Below are 17,509 nucleotides of genomic sequence, written 5' to 3' on the forward strand. Positions count from 1 at the left end.
TCCAGCCCCGGTGAGAGAGCAGGAGAGGGATCTCTAGACAGGAATAATGGGAATAAAGAGGAAAATTAATGGGATTCCAGGATAAGGAGAGCTGAACAATTCCCTTGGACGTCGGGAAAAACACATTCCACTAAACCCCAGGATGGTTTCCCTGGAATTCCTTGACTTAGAGGCTCCTTACAAACCCCGAATCTTAAAATCCCAGAACTGCCGATCCCAAAAGCCACGCATTCCTTGGGATGCACCGAGCAAATTCCACTTTTCCCTCAGCATCAGAGCAGGCTCCAAGGTTGGGATCTGGAGCTACTCCTGAGGGTGGGATTGAGGAGAATCCCAGGACTTTTAGGAGTTGGGCTTTTTGTGGGCCCCTTCCTACCGCAGATATCCCAGGATTTTATGGATGTTCCTGAAATGGGAAGAAGCCCGAGACTTCCTAATCAGAGCATCCTTATCCCACAGCGATGCTCCAATCACCTGGAATTGTCCCCCTGGGGCCAAGTTTATTCTTGCTCCTCCCAATCCAGATTTTTCCATGGAATTCTGGGACCACCTCGTGGCTCAAATCCATGGCGGAGTTTCCTCCTTTACAGTAAAGGAGCATTTAAAGGTTTCCTGTTGCTCCGGGAGGTGGAGGGGGCCCATGGAATCCGCGGCCGCTTCCATTGTTTAATTCCATGTTTTCCGGTCTCCTGCTGCAACGGGAACGCCCGGAGCTCCTGAGCTGGCACCCGGGAATTTCTGTGTCAGCACAGTGGGATCCCATTGCCCTTTATCCCACTGGAACACGCCATGGAATTGGGGGCTGAGATGGGGTGCCAGCATTCCCTGGATCTTGGATATTCCCAGCGGGATCAGTGCCAGCTGCACCATTAACCACGGTCATGGATTTAAGCAGCGAGGAGAAAATCCACCTGCTTTCCCAGGATTTCCAAGCCCATTCCCAGGAGTATCATGTGGATGTTTATCCCTATTCCCATCCTGGCAGTAGGGCCCCAGATGGGTTCATTCAGACAGCTCCAAATTCCCAAAAATTTCCAGTGCTGAGGTTTTGGGATGACTGAGGCAAGTTTGCTTCATCACTTCCAGGCCAGGGTTGGGATAAATCGAATAAGGAGGAGCTGAGGGAGAAGGGAATGTTGGAAAAAAAGGAGGATCTGGGGGAATTTCATTCCCTACAAGTCTGTGAGAGGAATTGGGTGAGAACTGGGCTCTGCTCCCAGGGAACAAAAGGGATAAAAGGGAATGGCCTCAGGGGACGTTTAGGTTGGATATCAGGAAAATTTCTCTCCCAGGGCAGTGGTGGACTCCTTATTCCAGGAGGGATTTAAATTCACGTGGATGTGGCACTGGGGGACCTGGATCAGTGCTGGGTTAACATTGGATTCCATGATCTTAGAGGGCTTTTCCAACTTCAGTGATCCCTTTATTCCATGACGCTATTACTCTTTGATTCCACGATTTTGTGATTCCATGATTCTATGATTCCATGACCTGGGCTGAGCTGCTGCCAGGAATAAGATTCCCTGGATCCCTCCCATCCAAAAAAAAAAAACCCCTCCAAACCCAGCAAGGGATTTAAAAAGAAAACCCAAAAAAGATGGAATTTCCTCCCATTTTTACTTCTTGCACCCTCAGTTCCAGCACAGACTGCGAAACGGGGTGGAATTCCCGGTGGGTTTGGATGTGGGGCCAGGCCGGGCTGGCCCTCACCTCTCCAAACGCGGAATGCTGGGATGCGGTGCCGCAGGGAAAGGGCTCTAGCGGGAAGGATCCGGGGGCCCTGCGGCGCTGGGAAGGCGGGAATGCGCGGCAGGAATGCGGGATGAGGGATGCGTTGCCAAGGCAACCATTCCTTCTCCATCTCCTGCCTCTCCCCGGAGCCGCGGGGGGATGCGAGGGCGGGGTGAGGGATTTGGGATGCGGGATTCGGGATTCGGGATTTGGGATGCGGGGGGGGGGGGGATCGGGCTGCGGATCCCGCCCTCCGCAGCGCCGGGAAGGAGCCGCTGGAGCGGGAATGCTCCGGCCGGGAGCCGCAGGACAGCGCAGCCCGGCGGGAGAAGGGCGGAGGGCGCTGCGCTGTTTTCCAGAGGAAATCCTGGAGCAGAAAGTTGCGCCGCGTTTATTTTTTCACGGAAAGCCGATGCCTGCGGCATAGGGATGCGGGAGAGGAGGAAGATCCTGCGGGTCCATCCCTGCTTTGTCTTTCGCTTTAAAAGGTCCGGATCTTCCCGGTCATCTGATCCAGGTCAAGTAGGACTTTCCGTTGGCGACGGATCCCACCGGAGCATCTTCCCACAGCGGCTTCTTCCCCCCGGCAGGAAGTAGCGAGGCTCCTTCAATCCCTGGAATACTGAAAGGTAAAATATTCCCGGCTGGCTTTCTCCTTGGCAGGGTGAATGAAATCCTCGAGATTTGCAGGGGCTCCTTAAGGTGGATGGCGTTGATTCCCAGGCAGGGTTGGGATTGATTCCCAGGCCGAGCCGGGATTGATTCCTAGGCCAGGTTGGGATGGATTCCTAGGCCAGGTTGGGATTCCCAGGCCATCCCACCTGGTTTGAGGAGCGCCACGGAGGGTTAACTCCCACCCCACCCCACAGCCTCTGAGATCCCAAAAAACCAGGATGCTCCGGCCTGAGGAATGACGTGGAGGTGTCCAGGCGGGGAGAGGGTTGATGGAGGGAGTCAGGGGGTGGTGGATGGAGGTTCCCACTCCAAGGGGAATGTGGCCACTGGGATTTCTGTGCCCCACAGCCCTCACCCCTGTGCCCTGCCCGCAGGCTGACCCCATCACCGCTCTGCTGTCCATGGATCACCTCCCGCCATGAGCACGGACGGCGAGCAGCTCCTGGCAGCCGGGATCCCCCTCTGGAGCATCTCCAGCTGGGCCGGCTCTGAGCCGCCCCCCAACAGCAGCATGGCCGTGGCAGCGCTGGGAGATGCCAGGGGGCCCCCGGAGCGCGGCGGGAGCGCGGCGGAGATCGCGGGCATGGTGGTGCTGCAGTGCATCTACGGCCTGGTGTGCCTGCTGGGGCTGCTGGGCAACGCGCTCGTCATCTTCGTCATCCTGCGCTACGCCAAGATGAAGACGGCCACCAACATCTACCTGCTCAACCTGGCCATCGCCGACGAGCTCTTCATGCTCAGCGTGCCCTTCGTGGCCACGGCGGCGGCGCTGCGGCGCTGGCCCTTCGGCCGGGCGCTCTGCCGGACCGTGCTGGGCGTGGACGGCCTCAACATGTTCAGCAGCGTCTTCTGCCTCACCGTGCTCAGCCTGGACCGCTACATCGCCGTGGTGCACCCGCTGCGCGCCGCCTCCTACCGCCGCCCGCGCGTCGCCAAGCTGGTCAACGGCGGCGTGTGGCTGCTGGCGCTGCTGGTGGCCTCGCCCATCCCGGTGTTCGCCGGCACGGCCGTCACCCGCGACGGCCGCGCCGTGGCCTGCGACCTGCTGTGGCCCAGCCCGGCGTGGGCGGCCGCCTTCGTGGTGTACAGCAGCGCGCTGGGCTTCGTGCTGCCCGTGGTGGCCATGGCGCTGTGCTACCTGCTGCTGGCCGGCAAGATGCGCGTGGTGGCGCAGGGCGTGGGCTGGCAGCAGCGGCGGCGCTCCGAGGGCAAGCTGACGCGCCTGGTGGTCACCGTGGTGGCCATGTTCGTCGTGTGCTGGCTGCCCTTCTACGTGGTGCAGCTGCTGGAGCTGCTGCTGCCCGGCCGCCTGGACGCCAGCGCGCACAACGCCTCGCTGCTGCTCAGCTACTCCAACAGCTGCGCCAACCCCATCCTCTATGGATTGCTCTCCGAGAATTTCCGCAACTCCTTCCACGGCGTGCTGCGCCGCTGCCGCGACGCCGGCCTGTGCTGCTGCCGCGCCGCCGACGCCGACGGCGGGGACAGCGAGGACGAGGAGGAGCCGCTGGATTACTGCGCCGCGCCCCGCGGGGACGCCAAGGGCTGCGTGTGCCCCCCGCTGCCCTGCCAGCAGGACCCCCTGCGCCCCCAGCCCTGCTGCGCGCCCGGGGCCCTGCTCCCCAAAACCACCCCCTTCTAGGGGACCCCAAAAACCCGGGGTGAAAGGGGATGTTGGATGGAGAGGGCCCGCGATGCCGGGTCCGATTGGCGGGTGCGCCGCTCTCCGAAATAAAAAGCCATAAGACTGGCCTGGGATGGAGCAAATTCCATGGATTGAGTGGTTATTGCCGTTGATTGAGTGGTTATTGTCGTTGATTGATTGCCATCATTCCGGCATCCAGGAGCCTTCCCCGGGGATGGGGAGGATCCCAAGATATTAATCGGGAGCACATGGCCCTCCTGATTGATAAATGATAAATTCCCATTTCTTCCCAAGAGACAGGGAGACAGCGGGAAAAATCCCGAAGCCCGTCAGCTCTGCTGCATCTGCAGCAGAATATCCTATCATACACATCTCCCTACCCAAAATTCCCAGGATTTTAGCACATCCAGGACCAAATTTCCACCAAATAACCCAAAAAACCAGGAGAACCAGATTTTGGTGAGCTTGGAACCCCAGGGTGAGGAGCAGCACATGGAGGTCCCATGGAGCGAGCCACTTCCAGCTTATTTGGGGTTTAACTTTGTCATTGGAATGGGATTGGTGTTGTCCATTATTCATGGCTCATTCCTTCCATTTTAATCCCACTGGGGAAGTAACCAGCTGGGAACATTTTCATCCCTGAATGCTCCTGGGTTTCCCTGGATTTCTGGAGGAATTTTTGGGAAGGGGAGAAAGAACAGGTCCTGTAAACCAGACTGGCAAAACTTTATTGGTGTCCACACAGGATCTCCATGAAAAAATTCCATCAGACAGGGTAAAATTCCAATAAATAAATAAGGATTTAGAAATGGGCCCGGGGGGAGCAGGCCGGGGTGGGGGAGAGGATAAAACAGGGAGTGCTGGGAATATCAGGACTCTGATGCATCACCGTAAGGAAGGAATTTGTGATAAGATAAAACTTCGAAGTGGGAATTGGAGATTAGAGGGGAGGAGGAGATTTTGGGGGTGTGGTGGCAAAACCTGGGATCCACCCAGGAATGAGCAGGGGTTTGAGCTGGATAACAAGGAAAGATCCATGGGAAGCAGATCCTGCACATGTGATGATGCCTCAGCAAAGTCTTTCCACTCTCAAACCTTATCCTTTCTTTCCCTTCCTTTTCCTTGGCTATTTTCCCAAGTGACACCTATTTTGATATCTCTTTCTGGATAATTATGGATAATCACAACAGCTCCCTCCCTCCCTCCCACTGCAGCCAAACTGTCCTAAAATAAACCTGGCACATCCACAGGCTTACAGCCCTCACTCCATGTGGTTGCACTTTAATCCATCCCCAGGGATCCAGGGACAGGACCCTCAGTTATGCAGCCTTCAGGATAACGACCTTTTAGGAAAACCACAATTCCTACAAACGCCTCATTTTGATTTTCCTGGGAATGTGCAGAGGAGGTTTAGCATTCCAGGGGGGATGCTGATTGCTGGGAAGTTCATAGGGTGGGAAGGGGGAATGTGGGGGAACAGAACGCCCCTGTTCTGATCCCAGCCTTCCAAAACTTCTCTGGGATAATATTTCACTGGCGTAAAGCTGCCAGCGGCCGCTCGGACAGCAGCCGGAGCAGGACCCCCTTTGGCTCCCCAGGGAAGGATGGAGCTGGAAAACCAGATTGTTCTCAGAATCCCCCCCCAGGCTGTGGCTGCTGGAATCCCACCCCTGGGAATGTTTTGCCTTGGGCTAGAGTCAGCCCTGCACGAGGGAACAGAGAAAATCCCTGTGGGTAGGAGGGGTCAAATACAAATCCAAAATCCAACAATCAAATTTTAGGCAACACCAGCGGAAAGTCGTGGAAGGACCTGGATGTGGCTCTGCAGCACCGCAAACCTTTCCTACAAAATTCACCCCAGCAGCCTTCGTGTCCCTGTTTAACCTCCACATCCCGCAAAAACTAAGGAGAGGGAACGGGAATCAGGAATTTCAGTCCCACCTTGGTGACACCGAGCCGAGTCCCTGCTGTCACCAGTGGCTTAAGGTGACAAGTGCTTCCCACAACATCTTTGCTCCTCCTTCCCTCAGCTTAAAACAAACCAACCCCATCCCAAAGAAAAGCAGGAGCCTCCCGGCTCGGGAACATCATCCAGCCCAGGAGAGGGGGGTTTGGGTGGAGGTGTTCTTCCAAAGTCCCCGCCTTGGTCACACCGTGCTCCCATCCCACGGATTTAGAGTCACTTGCACATGGAGCAATCCCTCCTGGATTTTTCCTTGCGGTTTTCCCGACCGCCGGCTCGGGAAAAGGAAAGCTGAACGCCGAGGAAGCGGGAACAAGGAGCGGGAGCGGAGCAGCCTCGGGGTGTTCTGCTGTCCCCGCTCTCCTGCGCCGGCGTTCCAAGAGCCGGCAGGGAAGCAGCGGGTATTTCTGGGAGTGATGCTATCCCAGCTTTTCCCGAATTATCGTTCAAAAATTCCAGCCGGGGCGCGACAGGGCGGCGGGGGGGAGAGGGTAGCGGCGGATAAATGTCACCCAGTTCGGCCTCCCAGTGTCCAGTGTCTGTCTGTCCTACCCGCTGTCCCTACGGCTTCTGTGCGGAGGGGACGGGCTGGAGCCCCAGCTCCTTCTCGTGGGGGCCGCTGTACTTGTAATCCATGGAGCCGTGGGAGCGGCAGCGCTTCCTGGCCAGGTGGAATCCCAGCGCCGCCAGGGCCAGGACGCTCAGCAGGGCCCCGCCGGCGATGCCCACCACCACGCCGGGGTGCAGCGGCTCCGCTTGCGGCGGGGGCCGGCTGGGCACGGGCGTGCGCGGCTCCAGCTCCAAATCCCCCGAGGACGCCTCCTCGCCGTCCCCGTCCAGGATGCGGATGCAGTCGATGCCTTGGAGGAAGTAGCCGTGGGGACAGTGGCACTGGAAGCTCCCGGGGGTGTTGGTGCAGTTGAACTGGCAGTGACCGCTGTCGCACTCATCCACGTCCATGCACAGGTTTTCGTCCTCGTCCAGCACGAAGCCCAGGGGACACTCGCAGTCCCCGCCGTCGTCGCCGCACAGGGCCGGGCACTCGGTGGTGTTGCAGTACGGGAGGCAGCGGGAGGGATTCTGCGGGTCCACGGCGTAGCCGGGGTGGCAGCCGCAGCGGTCGCCGTCGGGCCGCTCCTCGCAGCGCTGCTGGCACGCCAGGTCCCAGCAGGGCGGCTGGCGCTGGCAGTGCCCGTCCTCCATCCTGTAGCCTCTGTGGCACCGGCACTCGAAGCCGCCCTTGGTGTTCACGCACTGCTGCTCGCACGGCCCGGGCTCGCTGGCGCAGTCGTCGATGTCCTCGCAGCTGACGCCGTCGGCCGCCAGCCGGTACCCGACGGAGCACATGCACACGAAGGAGCCCTCGGCCACCACGCAGTGATGCTGGCACTGCGCTCCCTCGCACGGCGAGCGGCACCCGCGCCCGTCCGGGGCCAGCACGGCGCCCTCGGGGCAGGAGCAGCGCGGCCGCCCGCGCTTCTCCGAGCACGTCCCCGCGCAGCCGCCGCCGCCCAGCTCGCACGTCCACGCTCCCGGCGTGTCGCGGCCCCAGCGCGGCTCCGCGCCGTCCCCGTCGTCGCAGCGCAGCCGCAGCCCGAGGTCAGCGATGACGGCCACGCTGCCCGGAGGCAGCGCCAGGAAGTCGGCTCCGCGGGCGCCGAAAGGGGTGCTGTAGGTGACGGGAACACCGGGCTGGGTGCTCAGGCGGGGACAGGTGCCCCCGTAGCTGTACTGGCAGAGGAAGCCGTCGGCCGGCTCCTCGCAGCGCCGCTCCTCCCAGCTCAGCTCCCGGGACACGGTCACGCAGCGCTCGCCGCAGCGCTTCCCCGACGGCGCCCAGTTGGTGTAATCGGTTCTTTGGTCGCCGGTGACCCAGCTGAAGCCGCGGAGCAGCCGGTTGGGGACGGTGCAGGGCAAGGAGGGCGACAGCGACAGCCCGAGCCAGAGCCGCCCCTCGCGGTTCCGGAGCAGCAGCGCGATCGCCTCCTCGGCCACGGTGGAGCGCACGGTCATGAGGTGCCCCCCGCCCCGCTGGCAGACCTCGCTGGCGACGGAGAAGGAGCGGGACGCCCAGAACACGGCGAAACACTCGTGCTCCAGGCACTGCGCGCCCGCGGGGGACACGTCCAGCGGCTGTGCCAGCGCCGCCGTCCCCAGCAGCAGCAGCAGCAGCAGCAGCAGCGGCAGCGGCAGCGGCAGCGGCGGCCGCATGTCCCGCGGAGGGGGCGGCCGGCGGCGCCCCGAACTGAGCATGGCCCGCTCCGCCCGGCCGCCCCCTTTATAGCGGCCCCGGCGGGGGAAGGAAGCGCCCGCGGGGCCGGCAGGGAGCGCGGCGGTGAATCCCGGCCGGGCGCTGCCCCCGCCCCCGCCCCGCCGCCCCGGGCCCCCGCCCGCATCCTCCCGGCGGCTCCGCCCCGGCGGGGCCCGCCCGGCTGCGCGGGGGGAGCGGCGGCAGCGCCCGGGGCGTCCCGCGGGACACGGGGGAAACGGGGTGAGCCGCGGGAAAAGCGCGAAACGGCAGCGGGGTTTCGGGGTGGGAGCAGCGCCGCTGGGAATTGTCACCCCGCTGGGAATTGTCACCCCGCTGGGATCTTCATCCCGCTGGGATCTTCATCCCGCAGATCAAACCCTGTGTCCAGCTCTGCATCCAGCACAGAGCATCTCTGCGTCCAGACATGGGAAGGGAGCCGAGAAGGGGTCGGAGCACCAGGAGGGAGCTGGGAAAGGGGCTCAGCCTGGGGAAAAGGAGGCTCCAGGGGGAACTTTTCCCTCTCGGCAATCCCTGACAGGAGGGTGGAGTCAGGTGGAATCGGGATATGTTCCTGGGGAATAATGAATGGGATGAAGGGGAACGGTTTAGGTTTGATTAAGGAAAACTTCTTCAATAAAAAACTAACATATAATTATATATTTCCATCTATAATTATATATAATTTATCTAGTTCTACTAGTTGGTATTATTATTATTATTATTAAGCATTATTATGACTTTTCTCCCTATCTCCCCTACTCCCCACAGACACCTCTGAATGGATATCCCATTCCATCAGTTTATCCTTTGGGGATCCCTCTGTGCTGCCAGAACAGAGACAGGAGCAACCTAAAAATGCAGCCCAAATGTCCCAAGCTTCTCCACTCCACAAAAAGGGGATTTGAGGCTGTTTTTTCACGGAATTCCAACAGCCCCGGGCACTGCAATTGGCCTTTGGGATGAGCAGCAAATCCCAATTTCCTCGGATCACGGCAAGGAGGTTTCTTTATTAAATTCTAGTGAACTTTATTGAACTTTCTTTGTCCTTTCTTGAACCCTTGGGGTTTGTTTTGTCCTCTCACAACCTTGGGTGCTTCCCGTAAATCCCGTGAAGCTGTGGGGAAAAGGGAAGTTAGGAAGTTGTGACTAGTAGTGGTAGTAGTAGTAGTAATTAATAATATTAATATTGATATTATTATTATTATTATTATTATTATTATTATTATTATTATTATTATTATTATTATTATTATTATTATTATTAATAATAATAAAAACAACAACTCTTTAATCCCATTGGACCTTTCAGATCTGCCCCAAATATTGAAAAGAAATGTCCATGGAATTTAATTCCAGCAGCAGGGATGAACCTCAAGGAGAAAGTGTCCATGGAGGAGCTTGGAACAAAGAATTTATCCAAGCAGGATCATTCCCAGAAATCTCCTGGGAGCTGGATAACTCTGACCTTATCTGGCTTTAGGAACACCTGTTGTTCCCACAATTTTCACTTCACTATTTCCAATTCTTCTTCCACTTTTCCTTTTACTTCTGCTTCTGTTTTCTGGAGAAAACCACCAAGAGAAGGGATCCTGGCAAACCACAGGAAAAGAAGGAAAACAGAACGCGGTGGAGATGAAAAAAAAAAAAACCCAAAACAATAAATTTCTGCTCCTGCTGTTATTTTTTTTTTTTCAGTAACTGCAAAGCCAGATAAAAAAATTCCTTGTCAAGGTTTTTTTCAGGAAAAAACAGAGCCTTCCCAAACAATGATCCCACTTCACTGGCCTTGCCCGACTGACAACGTTTGTCCCCAAAAGATAATCGGGATGGGGTGGGAGGAATGGGATTAATCACGCTTTCATAACTCCCTTTTATCCCAGTGCTCTGCAGGCTGAGTCAGGGTGCCAGCACTGCCCTGCCTGCTGACAGGCTGCCTTTCCTCTTCCCCAATCCCATTAATCATGTTTTCCCTGCCTTTGCCTTTGGCTCTGACTCATCCCGGCTGTCCCTGTCACTCTGCTCGGAGTGGGCACTCGGAATGCTTGTCCTGACCCCCGAATCCGGGAGTTTGTGTCAACAGGGGGGGGAATTTCTGGCTTCTTTGCAGGGTTTTGGGATGAGGTTGCTCTGTTGGAATGCTGGCAGTTGTCCACGAAGGAATGGAAAGCAACGGAATGTAAAATAATGTGAAATATCATGGGATAACAGGATCTAAAAGGGGTCTATCCTATTAGTTGATCCCAAAAAGTCCCTCACGCAGAGAGGTGATGAAATCAAAGGGATTGCTCATGGATTTGGGATGTTGGTCATGGCATTAGGGCCTTGGTCATGGGATTGGAACCTTGGTTGTGGGACTGGGACCTTGGCCACGGAATTAGGACCATGGCCATGGGATTAGGGCCTTGGTCATGGGACTGGAACCTTGGCTGTATAACCGGGACCTTGGCCATGGACTCAGGACCTTGGTTGTGGGATTGGGACCTTGGCCATGGAATCAGGCCCTTGGTTGTGGGATTGGGACCTTGGCCATGGAATTAGGACCTTGGTTGTGGGATTGAGACCATGGCCATGGACTCAGGACCTTGGTTGTGGGACTGAGAACATGGTCATGGGATTGGGGCCTTGCTCACAGTTTTAGGAACTCGGTCATGGTCTTACAACCTTGCCCGTGGGTTGAGGTCCTTCCTCGTGGGCTTTCCTCTTGGTTTTAGGAACTTGGTCATGGGATTAGGATCTTGCTCATGGACTTGGGCCCTTCCTCCTGGGTTTAGGGTCTTGCTTGTGGGTTTGGGACCCTGTTCATGGATTTAGGGTTTTCTTGTGGCTTTGGGGCCTTTTTTACGGGTTTAGGACTTTCCTCATGGATTTAGGACCTACCTTGTGGTTTTGGGATCCAACACAGCCCATCCCAATGCTCCCACCCCATAGCCTCAGCAGGGATGAAGGGAATGGCCCCTGGCCAGGAGCACCGATCCTGGGAAAGGCTGAGATCATGGAATAAGCCCTAGGAAAGGATTTGGGATCACCACCCACCCACCGTGGGGAGCACAAAGATTAGGAGCACCAGACCATGGATTTTTAGGAATATCTTTATTAAAACCCACTGCAAACACATTTTCATACAGGTTTTCTTGGAATTTCTTCCAGAGAGAGCTATTGGGATAACTTTATCCTGTAAATCCAAGAGTTTCATTCTGAGAAAGTAAAACACTCATCTCATCCATGACAAAAAATTCCAAGGAGCAGGATGAACATCCCATCTTCTGGGGAAGACAGGGCACCAAATCATCCTGCTCCAACTTTGTGGGATTCACAAGTCCCTGGGCAACTCCCTAAGGAGGCCATGGATCAAGATGTGTCAGGAAAAATGAGAGACATGACGTTGGATCCAGGTGGAATTGCACCAGGAGGGAGGATGCTACAGCAGGAAACCTTCCATTAGGGAGAATCAAACCTAAACCTTGGCACAAATCCCTGTCTTCCCCTAGATCCATCATCATTCCCCAATGGAATACACAGAGGTTGCAACAGAAATCAGGATTTTGATTTTTGGGGAATAAACAACACACCTCAGGTTTTTCCCAGCTCTGATTCCACCCTCACCTTTTCTTTTCCTTTTTTATAGCCTTATATCCCATAAAAAACCCCAAGGCTGTCACTTCCCACAGATCCCAATCCAGCATAATTACATGGGATTTCCTTCATTGATCCAGCTATTTCCAATGCTCTGCTGCCTTGGGATCTGGGAATTTTCGGCAGGATTTCCAAGAATCCTGTGCTGCATTCCCTCCCTTTCTCCCAACCCAGGCAGCACAAGGAAAACATTCCTATCAGCTCCATTTTCCTGTTTGCAGCTCACAATGGAGCCCCAAGACAAGAAAAAAGCAGGAAAGGGTTTTGCTCAGCACAGGGAATGACAGGATGCAGCTCCCTGCCCACCACAAACTCCTTTGTGTTCTATTCCCATTCCTGGAGCAATTCAGCTCCAGGGACAAAATAACTCCAGCAGAAACTTCAGGAACCTGCTGGACCCTTCAAATCCCGTGGATGATCTTTTCCAGCCCTTCACAGCATGGATAAACCATGGAGGGAGGTGCTGCTGGGTATGCCCCTCAGGATTTTGGGCAGAATTCCCGCTGGAAAAGGCTCAAGGAGTTTTGGGAAGTACCTGGGGAGCAACCTGGCCCAGAGAGTTTTTTGGGAGTTACAGAGTTTTACACAGAATAAACAGCAAATATTCCAATTCCAGCATGTTCCTTACACAGGGAGAGAGGGAAAGCATGTTCAGCCTGGAGCCGGGAAGGATCCTTCCCAAAACAAATGATCCAACAGGAAAAGCCCAGCCTCTCATGTGGCTGATGGGAAGGAGAGCATTGTTTTCTCTTTTTAGAAGTGGATTTAGGCAGGATACTCAGGAAATGAGGAGGTGGTTACTCCAAACACAGCTTTTCCTACCTTTATGCCATTCCTTGGCTCCGTGATGAGCAGTTTTCCGTGGTTTCAGGTGACAGATTTTTAATAAAACCCCAAAAATAACTCTTAAACCCCACCCTGGTTGTGCCTGCAGGGGCCTGTTCGAGCTCTGCTGAGGCACATCCCAATTTCAAACCCTTTCCCATCCCAACTTCAAACACTTCTCCATCCCAATTTCAAACCCTTTCCCATCCCAATTTCAAACCCTTCTCCATCCCAACTTCAAACCCTTTCCCATCCCAACTTCAAACCCTTTCCCATCCCAGCTTCAAACCCTTTTCCATCCCAATTTCAAATCCTTTCCCATCCCAACTTCAAACCCTTTTCCAGAAGAACGAGGCAAATCCAGAGGGAGCAGTGCACAAGGGGCTGCAGGAGGATTCCAAGTGAGGAGTTTCCCTTTAGGAAAACGATCCAACAATTTCGAATTTGCCTTTTGGAGCAGAGCTGAGGAGACAAATTCCACCCCATTCCCTCTTCCCTCTCGTTAACCCTTGGAGCAGCAGGGCTGCAAATCCCACTGGAACAGCCCGAGGAGCTCACTTTGGGCACAAAGCATTCCCTCCCACCCTTCCACTGGGATTTTTAACCCTCTCCTACCTGCGCTCCCCGCGGCTCTCGGGCTGCTCGGGCACCCAGCAATAATTATCGGCCGCGTTTTTGGCCGGAGGCTTCTCCCTCCTGGCCGCCCTTTTCCTGCAAGCCACGAGCGCCAGGGCGAACGCCAGCAGGAGAAGGATGGCCACCAGGCTGCCCACGATGTAGTAGAGCAGCAGCCGCGGCCCGTCGGCGCTGTGCTCGTCCGAGCCGGCCCCCAATCCCGCCGTGGGCATTCCCAAAGAACGCGGGATGCTCGTGGTCCATGGGATGCGCGTGGTGCGGGGCATGCCGGAGCTCTGTGGCATGCCGGAGCTCTGTGGGATGCCCGAGCTCTTTGGGATGCTGCCGGAGCTCTGTGGGATGCTGCTGGAGCTCTGTGGGATACTGTTTGGGATCGCCTCTCCGGGGCTGCAGCCGTGGCCATCCGCGTCCCGGAGGGAGCCAGGCGGGCACAGGCACTCGTAGCCGCCGGGGAAGTTGCGGCAGGCGCCGGGACACGGATCCCGCAGGCATTCATCCACATCCAGGCAGGAATCTCCTCCCGGCTGCCGCTGGAAGCCGGGCCGGCAGGTGCAGCGGAAGGAGCCGGGAATGTTGATGCAGAGCTGCGGGCACGCGTGGGGCTGGGCACACTCGTCCACGTCGTGGCACTGGTGGCCAGCGGGCCCCGCGGGGCGGTAGCCGGGCCGGCAGAGGCACTGGAAGCCGCCGGGAATGTTGTGGCACTGGTGCTGGCACGGCCCGGACTCGCACTCATCCACATCCGAGCACCCGCGCCCGTCGGCCGCCAGGGCGTAGCCGGGCTCGCAGCCGCACTCGAAGCCGCCGGGCCGCGGGCGGCAGGAGCCCTGGCAGGGGTTGGGATGGCAGGAATCCTCGGCCAGGCAGGAGGCCATGTCGGCGGCCAGCACGTAGCCGGGGTGGCAGGCGCAGCGCGGGGGCTCGCCGGGCACGTCCAGGCAGCGCTGCTGGCAGCCCCCGTTGTGGTGCCCGCAGTCCACGGGGCACAGCGGACCCGGCGGGTGCCAGGCGAAGCCGCCCCCGGCCAGCGGCCCCTTGCAGACGGCGAAGGCCGCGGCCCGGCCGCTGTCGCACTGCACCTCGGCCAGCGTGCCGAAGGGAGCGGCGGCCAGGCGGGCGCTGCGCACCCCGAACGGCGTGGCGTAGGTGACCGTGCCTCGGCCGGCCAGCGGCAGGAGCCCGCACATTCCCTGGAAGCTGAACTTGCAGAGGAAGGCCGGCAGCGTGCTCCGGCAGGCCCGGTCGGCCCAGCCGGCGGGGCCGTGAGGGCCGGGCGGCCTCAGGGCCACACAGCGGGCGCTCACGCAGGTGACGGCCGGCTCGGATGCCCACTGCGAGAAGTTGCCCGGCTCCCCTCCGGCCACCCAGGAGAAGCCTCGCAGCGGCTCCTGCGGCCGCACGCAGTGGCCCCGGGGCAGGGCGAGCCCGAGCCAGGCCGGGCCGGCCCAGCCGGCGGTGGCCAGCAGCTCCCGCAGCCGCTCGGCCTCGCCCGCGCTGCCCGCCGGCGCCAGGTTGCCTCCGTTATCCTGGCAGCGCTCCTGGGCGCTTTTCCAGTTGCTCTCATCCCGGTGCAGGGTGTAGCAGGCGCTGTCGGCGCACAGCACCTCCGCGTCCTCCCCTCCGCAGCGCCAGGCCAGCAGCAGCAGCAGCAGGAGCGGCCGGAGCGTGGCCATGCCGCCGGACAAGTGGACAAATGACCAGCGGAGTCACATCCCGCTGTCCCGCCGAGCTCTCCCGAAACACATCCTGTGCTCCAGGCTTTCCTATTTATCACCGGAGGCCGCGGCTTCCTGTAGCGTGCACCCCGTTGTGCTTCCCGGCTTCCCTTTGTAAGAAACACGTTGGCTCTCCTGTGAAAATTCACAAAGTTTAACAAAGGGCAACAGGAGACAAAGAAAAGCAAAGATTATGGCAAGGTGCATCCTGGCACTCAGCCAAGAGCACCCCCTCACCTTCGGGACACCCCTTAAACACCTTTCCCATTACCTCGGTCCTTTGCATCTTCACAGACCCTGAGGCATATCCATAAGGCAGGCAGTTTACATATCCCGGGAGCTGTTTTGCACGGCCTCTCCTCGGGTCCGCCCCTCCAGAGCGTGCGTGTCCCTCGGGTGTGGTTTGGGTTCCTCTTTATCGCTTCCAATTCGGGCCCTGGTCCGTAATTTCATCAGAGGGCAGATGCTGATAGTTGGCATATCAGCAGCAGGGTCCTCATGGCACGTTTGCTGGATGTTATCCCGACCAAACAGAATTCACTCATACCCACATCAGCTACCCCTACTGCTCTAAAATTTTGTTAATAGCAGAAATAAAAACAAAGTTATTTTAACATTACACACACAGCATTCACCCTAATATTTGCAAAAAGCCAACAGTACAATACGTATTTATAGCACCTTTCCCGCCGGCTCCTCGCTCCCATCCCAAAGTTTTGGGTATGACACGCTGCGTTCCTGCTTTTATGCTTTTATTTTTGTGGTGTTCCTGCTTTTTTTTTTATTTTTTTTTTCCCCCTCCAAGAATTTGATTTATTCCCTCCGGCAGCAGCTGAGTTTTCCAAGCCCTAATAGGGGCCGAGATTTTTCAGGCACGTGTTGCTAAAAGGGGAAGGAAAACATCCCGGCTAAAAAGCCGTGGGATCTGCGGATAGCAGCCTCTAAAAAAGAGGGAATATTTGACGCGGCCTCTCCCGCGCATGCTCAAAGATTCCAGCACATTTTCCCCTTTCCTTAAATAGATGGAAGAGCCCTGAAATAGGAGCTGGGTCGTGGGAAGGTCCTGGGAATACCGGGATGGAGCCAAGCTCGGCCGGGCTCTAGTGCCATCCCGAGCCAGCACTGTCCTGGCATCCCATGGATGAGGATTCCTCATGGAATTTGAGGATTGGGCTGGAAAAGCTCATCCATGAGCAGGGCAGGGACAATCCCACTGGAATGGGCTGTCCCAGACTTTGATGCTGGGATGCTCCCAGTTCCCTCCCTGCATTCCCAGGATTTGTCCTCAAGCGTCACTCTGGCAGCAGCAGATTCAGGATTTAACCCTGGGAGTCTGGGAAGTCATTTCCTGCTTGGCACAGCCATGGATCCACTGCTCATTCCAGGATTTCTCGGGTTAGGTGGGTTTGCAATTGCTGAGGGAACAGCTGTGATCCAACAGAGAAATTAAAACCAGGAATCTGCTCCTTCACTTCCCTCCTAAATAAAAAAGCTGCCAAAAATCCCATTAAAACCCTGTATTATCCCCAGACCTGCTCATGCACAGCATTCCTGGGAAAGCCCTGACGGCTGGGATATCTTCTGGAATCTCCATCTGAGTGAAGATTCAGGGAGCCACAGCCAACACTCCCAAACCAGAGCATTGAGGAAAAACTTCCCAAAAAAATGGGAGGGAGAAACCCCACCTGCATGCTGTTTCTAATTGGATTTATCCAGAATTCCAGGAATGGGGGGAATTATTTTGGACTTGGAATGAGAGAGCTCAGCACAGGAGCAGTTCCCTGCTGCCAGCCCAGGACACAGCTCCGCTGTTGGAAAAACACGGATAATGGTTTGTCCACCCAGCTGATCCCACAATTTTCCAACCAACAACTTCTTCCAACAACCCAGTCTGGCCTTTTTATCCAAGAAAATTTTCCTGGACAAAACCAGGGAATTTTTAACTAAAGCTTCTCTGGATATTCCTAAACTGGGGAAAATCCCAAAATATTTGAATATCATTTAAATATTAAAAGTCATTCCAGGATAATCAAGGAATTTATGGGAATGTTCTTTCTTAGGACATGCAGGATGTCCAATCAGGAATCCTGTCCCAGGGAAGAACTTCTTGTTCAAAACCATGGAATATTCACGGAATGTTTGCAAAAATAAAGCTAAAAACATTTTCCAGTGGTTTGGTTTTGGTTTAAAAAAAAAAAAAAAGAAAAAGTTTACCTCTGTTTCCAAGAGTTTCATGGATAGGAAATCTCCCTCCCATCACTTTTAGGAACATCTCTATGTTCCAAGCTTATGTGGGAATATTTTGGGGAATTTTTGGTACTTCTTTGATTTTTATTGAATATTCCACACTCCTTAAAGTTTCTTGGATGCTCCCATTGAAAATCCAAGTCCTTGCTCCAAACTTTAGAAGGATTTTCTTTCCCAACCCTCTTTGG

The 17,509-nt window shown here is 56.3% G+C and overlaps 3 protein-coding genes and 1 long non-coding RNA gene across 6 annotated transcripts; 2 read left to right on the forward strand and 2 right to left on the reverse strand.

Moving 5' to 3' along the window:
- Positions 1-1,800: 1,800 nt before the first annotated feature.
- On the forward strand, positions 1,801-4,163 carry SSTR4 (somatostatin receptor 4). The gene is made up of 3 exons (XM_063152687.1): positions 1,801-1,903; positions 2,220-2,360; positions 2,781-4,163. Exon 3 carries the CDS (start codon positions 2,825-2,827, stop codon positions 4,046-4,048), a length of 1,224 nt encoding a protein of 407 aa, XP_063008757.1. The 5' UTR covers positions 1,801-1,903; positions 2,220-2,360; positions 2,781-2,824; the 3' UTR covers positions 4,049-4,163.
- Positions 4,164-4,758: 595 nt separating this feature from the next.
- On the reverse strand, positions 4,759-8,410 carry THBD (thrombomodulin). The gene is made up of 2 exons (XM_063153364.1): positions 8,280-8,410; positions 4,759-8,196 (listed from the first exon to the last, which is right to left on the reverse strand). The coding sequence occupies exons 1-2, from the start codon at positions 8,408-8,410 to the stop codon at positions 6,576-6,578; spliced, it is 1,752 nt and encodes a 583-aa protein (XP_063009434.1). The 3' UTR covers positions 4,759-6,575.
- A 30-nt stretch (positions 8,411-8,440) lies between these two features.
- On the forward strand, positions 8,441-10,045 carry LOC134416821 (uncharacterized). Its single transcript, XR_010027411.1, has 3 exons — positions 8,441-8,505; positions 9,034-9,265; positions 9,575-10,045. It is a non-coding gene; the product is annotated as an uncharacterized LOC134416821 (long non-coding RNA).
- A 1,293-nt stretch (positions 10,046-11,338) lies between these two features.
- CD93 (CD93 molecule) lies at positions 11,339-16,008 on the reverse strand. Of its 3 annotated transcripts, none has more exons than XM_063152690.1 (3): positions 15,756-16,008; positions 15,346-15,510; positions 11,339-15,209 (listed from the first exon to the last, which is right to left on the reverse strand). In XM_063152690.1, the coding sequence occupies exon 3, from the start codon at positions 15,030-15,032 to the stop codon at positions 13,335-13,337; it is 1,698 nt and encodes a 565-aa protein (XP_063008760.1). In that variant the 5' UTR covers positions 15,033-15,209; positions 15,346-15,510; positions 15,756-16,008; the 3' UTR covers positions 11,339-13,334. The 3 variants fall into 3 exon arrangements, with proteins under 3 accessions (XP_063008760.1, XP_063008758.1, XP_063008759.1); XM_063152688.1 differs by having other exon boundaries at positions 15,346-15,644; XM_063152689.1 differs by lacking the exon at positions 15,756-16,008 and having other exon boundaries at positions 15,346-15,740.
- Positions 16,009-17,509: the final 1,501 nt, after the last annotated feature.

The sequence above is a fragment of the Melospiza melodia genome, chromosome 3, assembly GCF_035770615.1.
Source record: "Melospiza melodia melodia isolate bMelMel2 chromosome 3, bMelMel2.pri, whole genome shotgun sequence".
NCBI classification, from domain to species: domain Eukaryota; kingdom Metazoa; phylum Chordata; class Aves; order Passeriformes; family Passerellidae; genus Melospiza; species Melospiza melodia.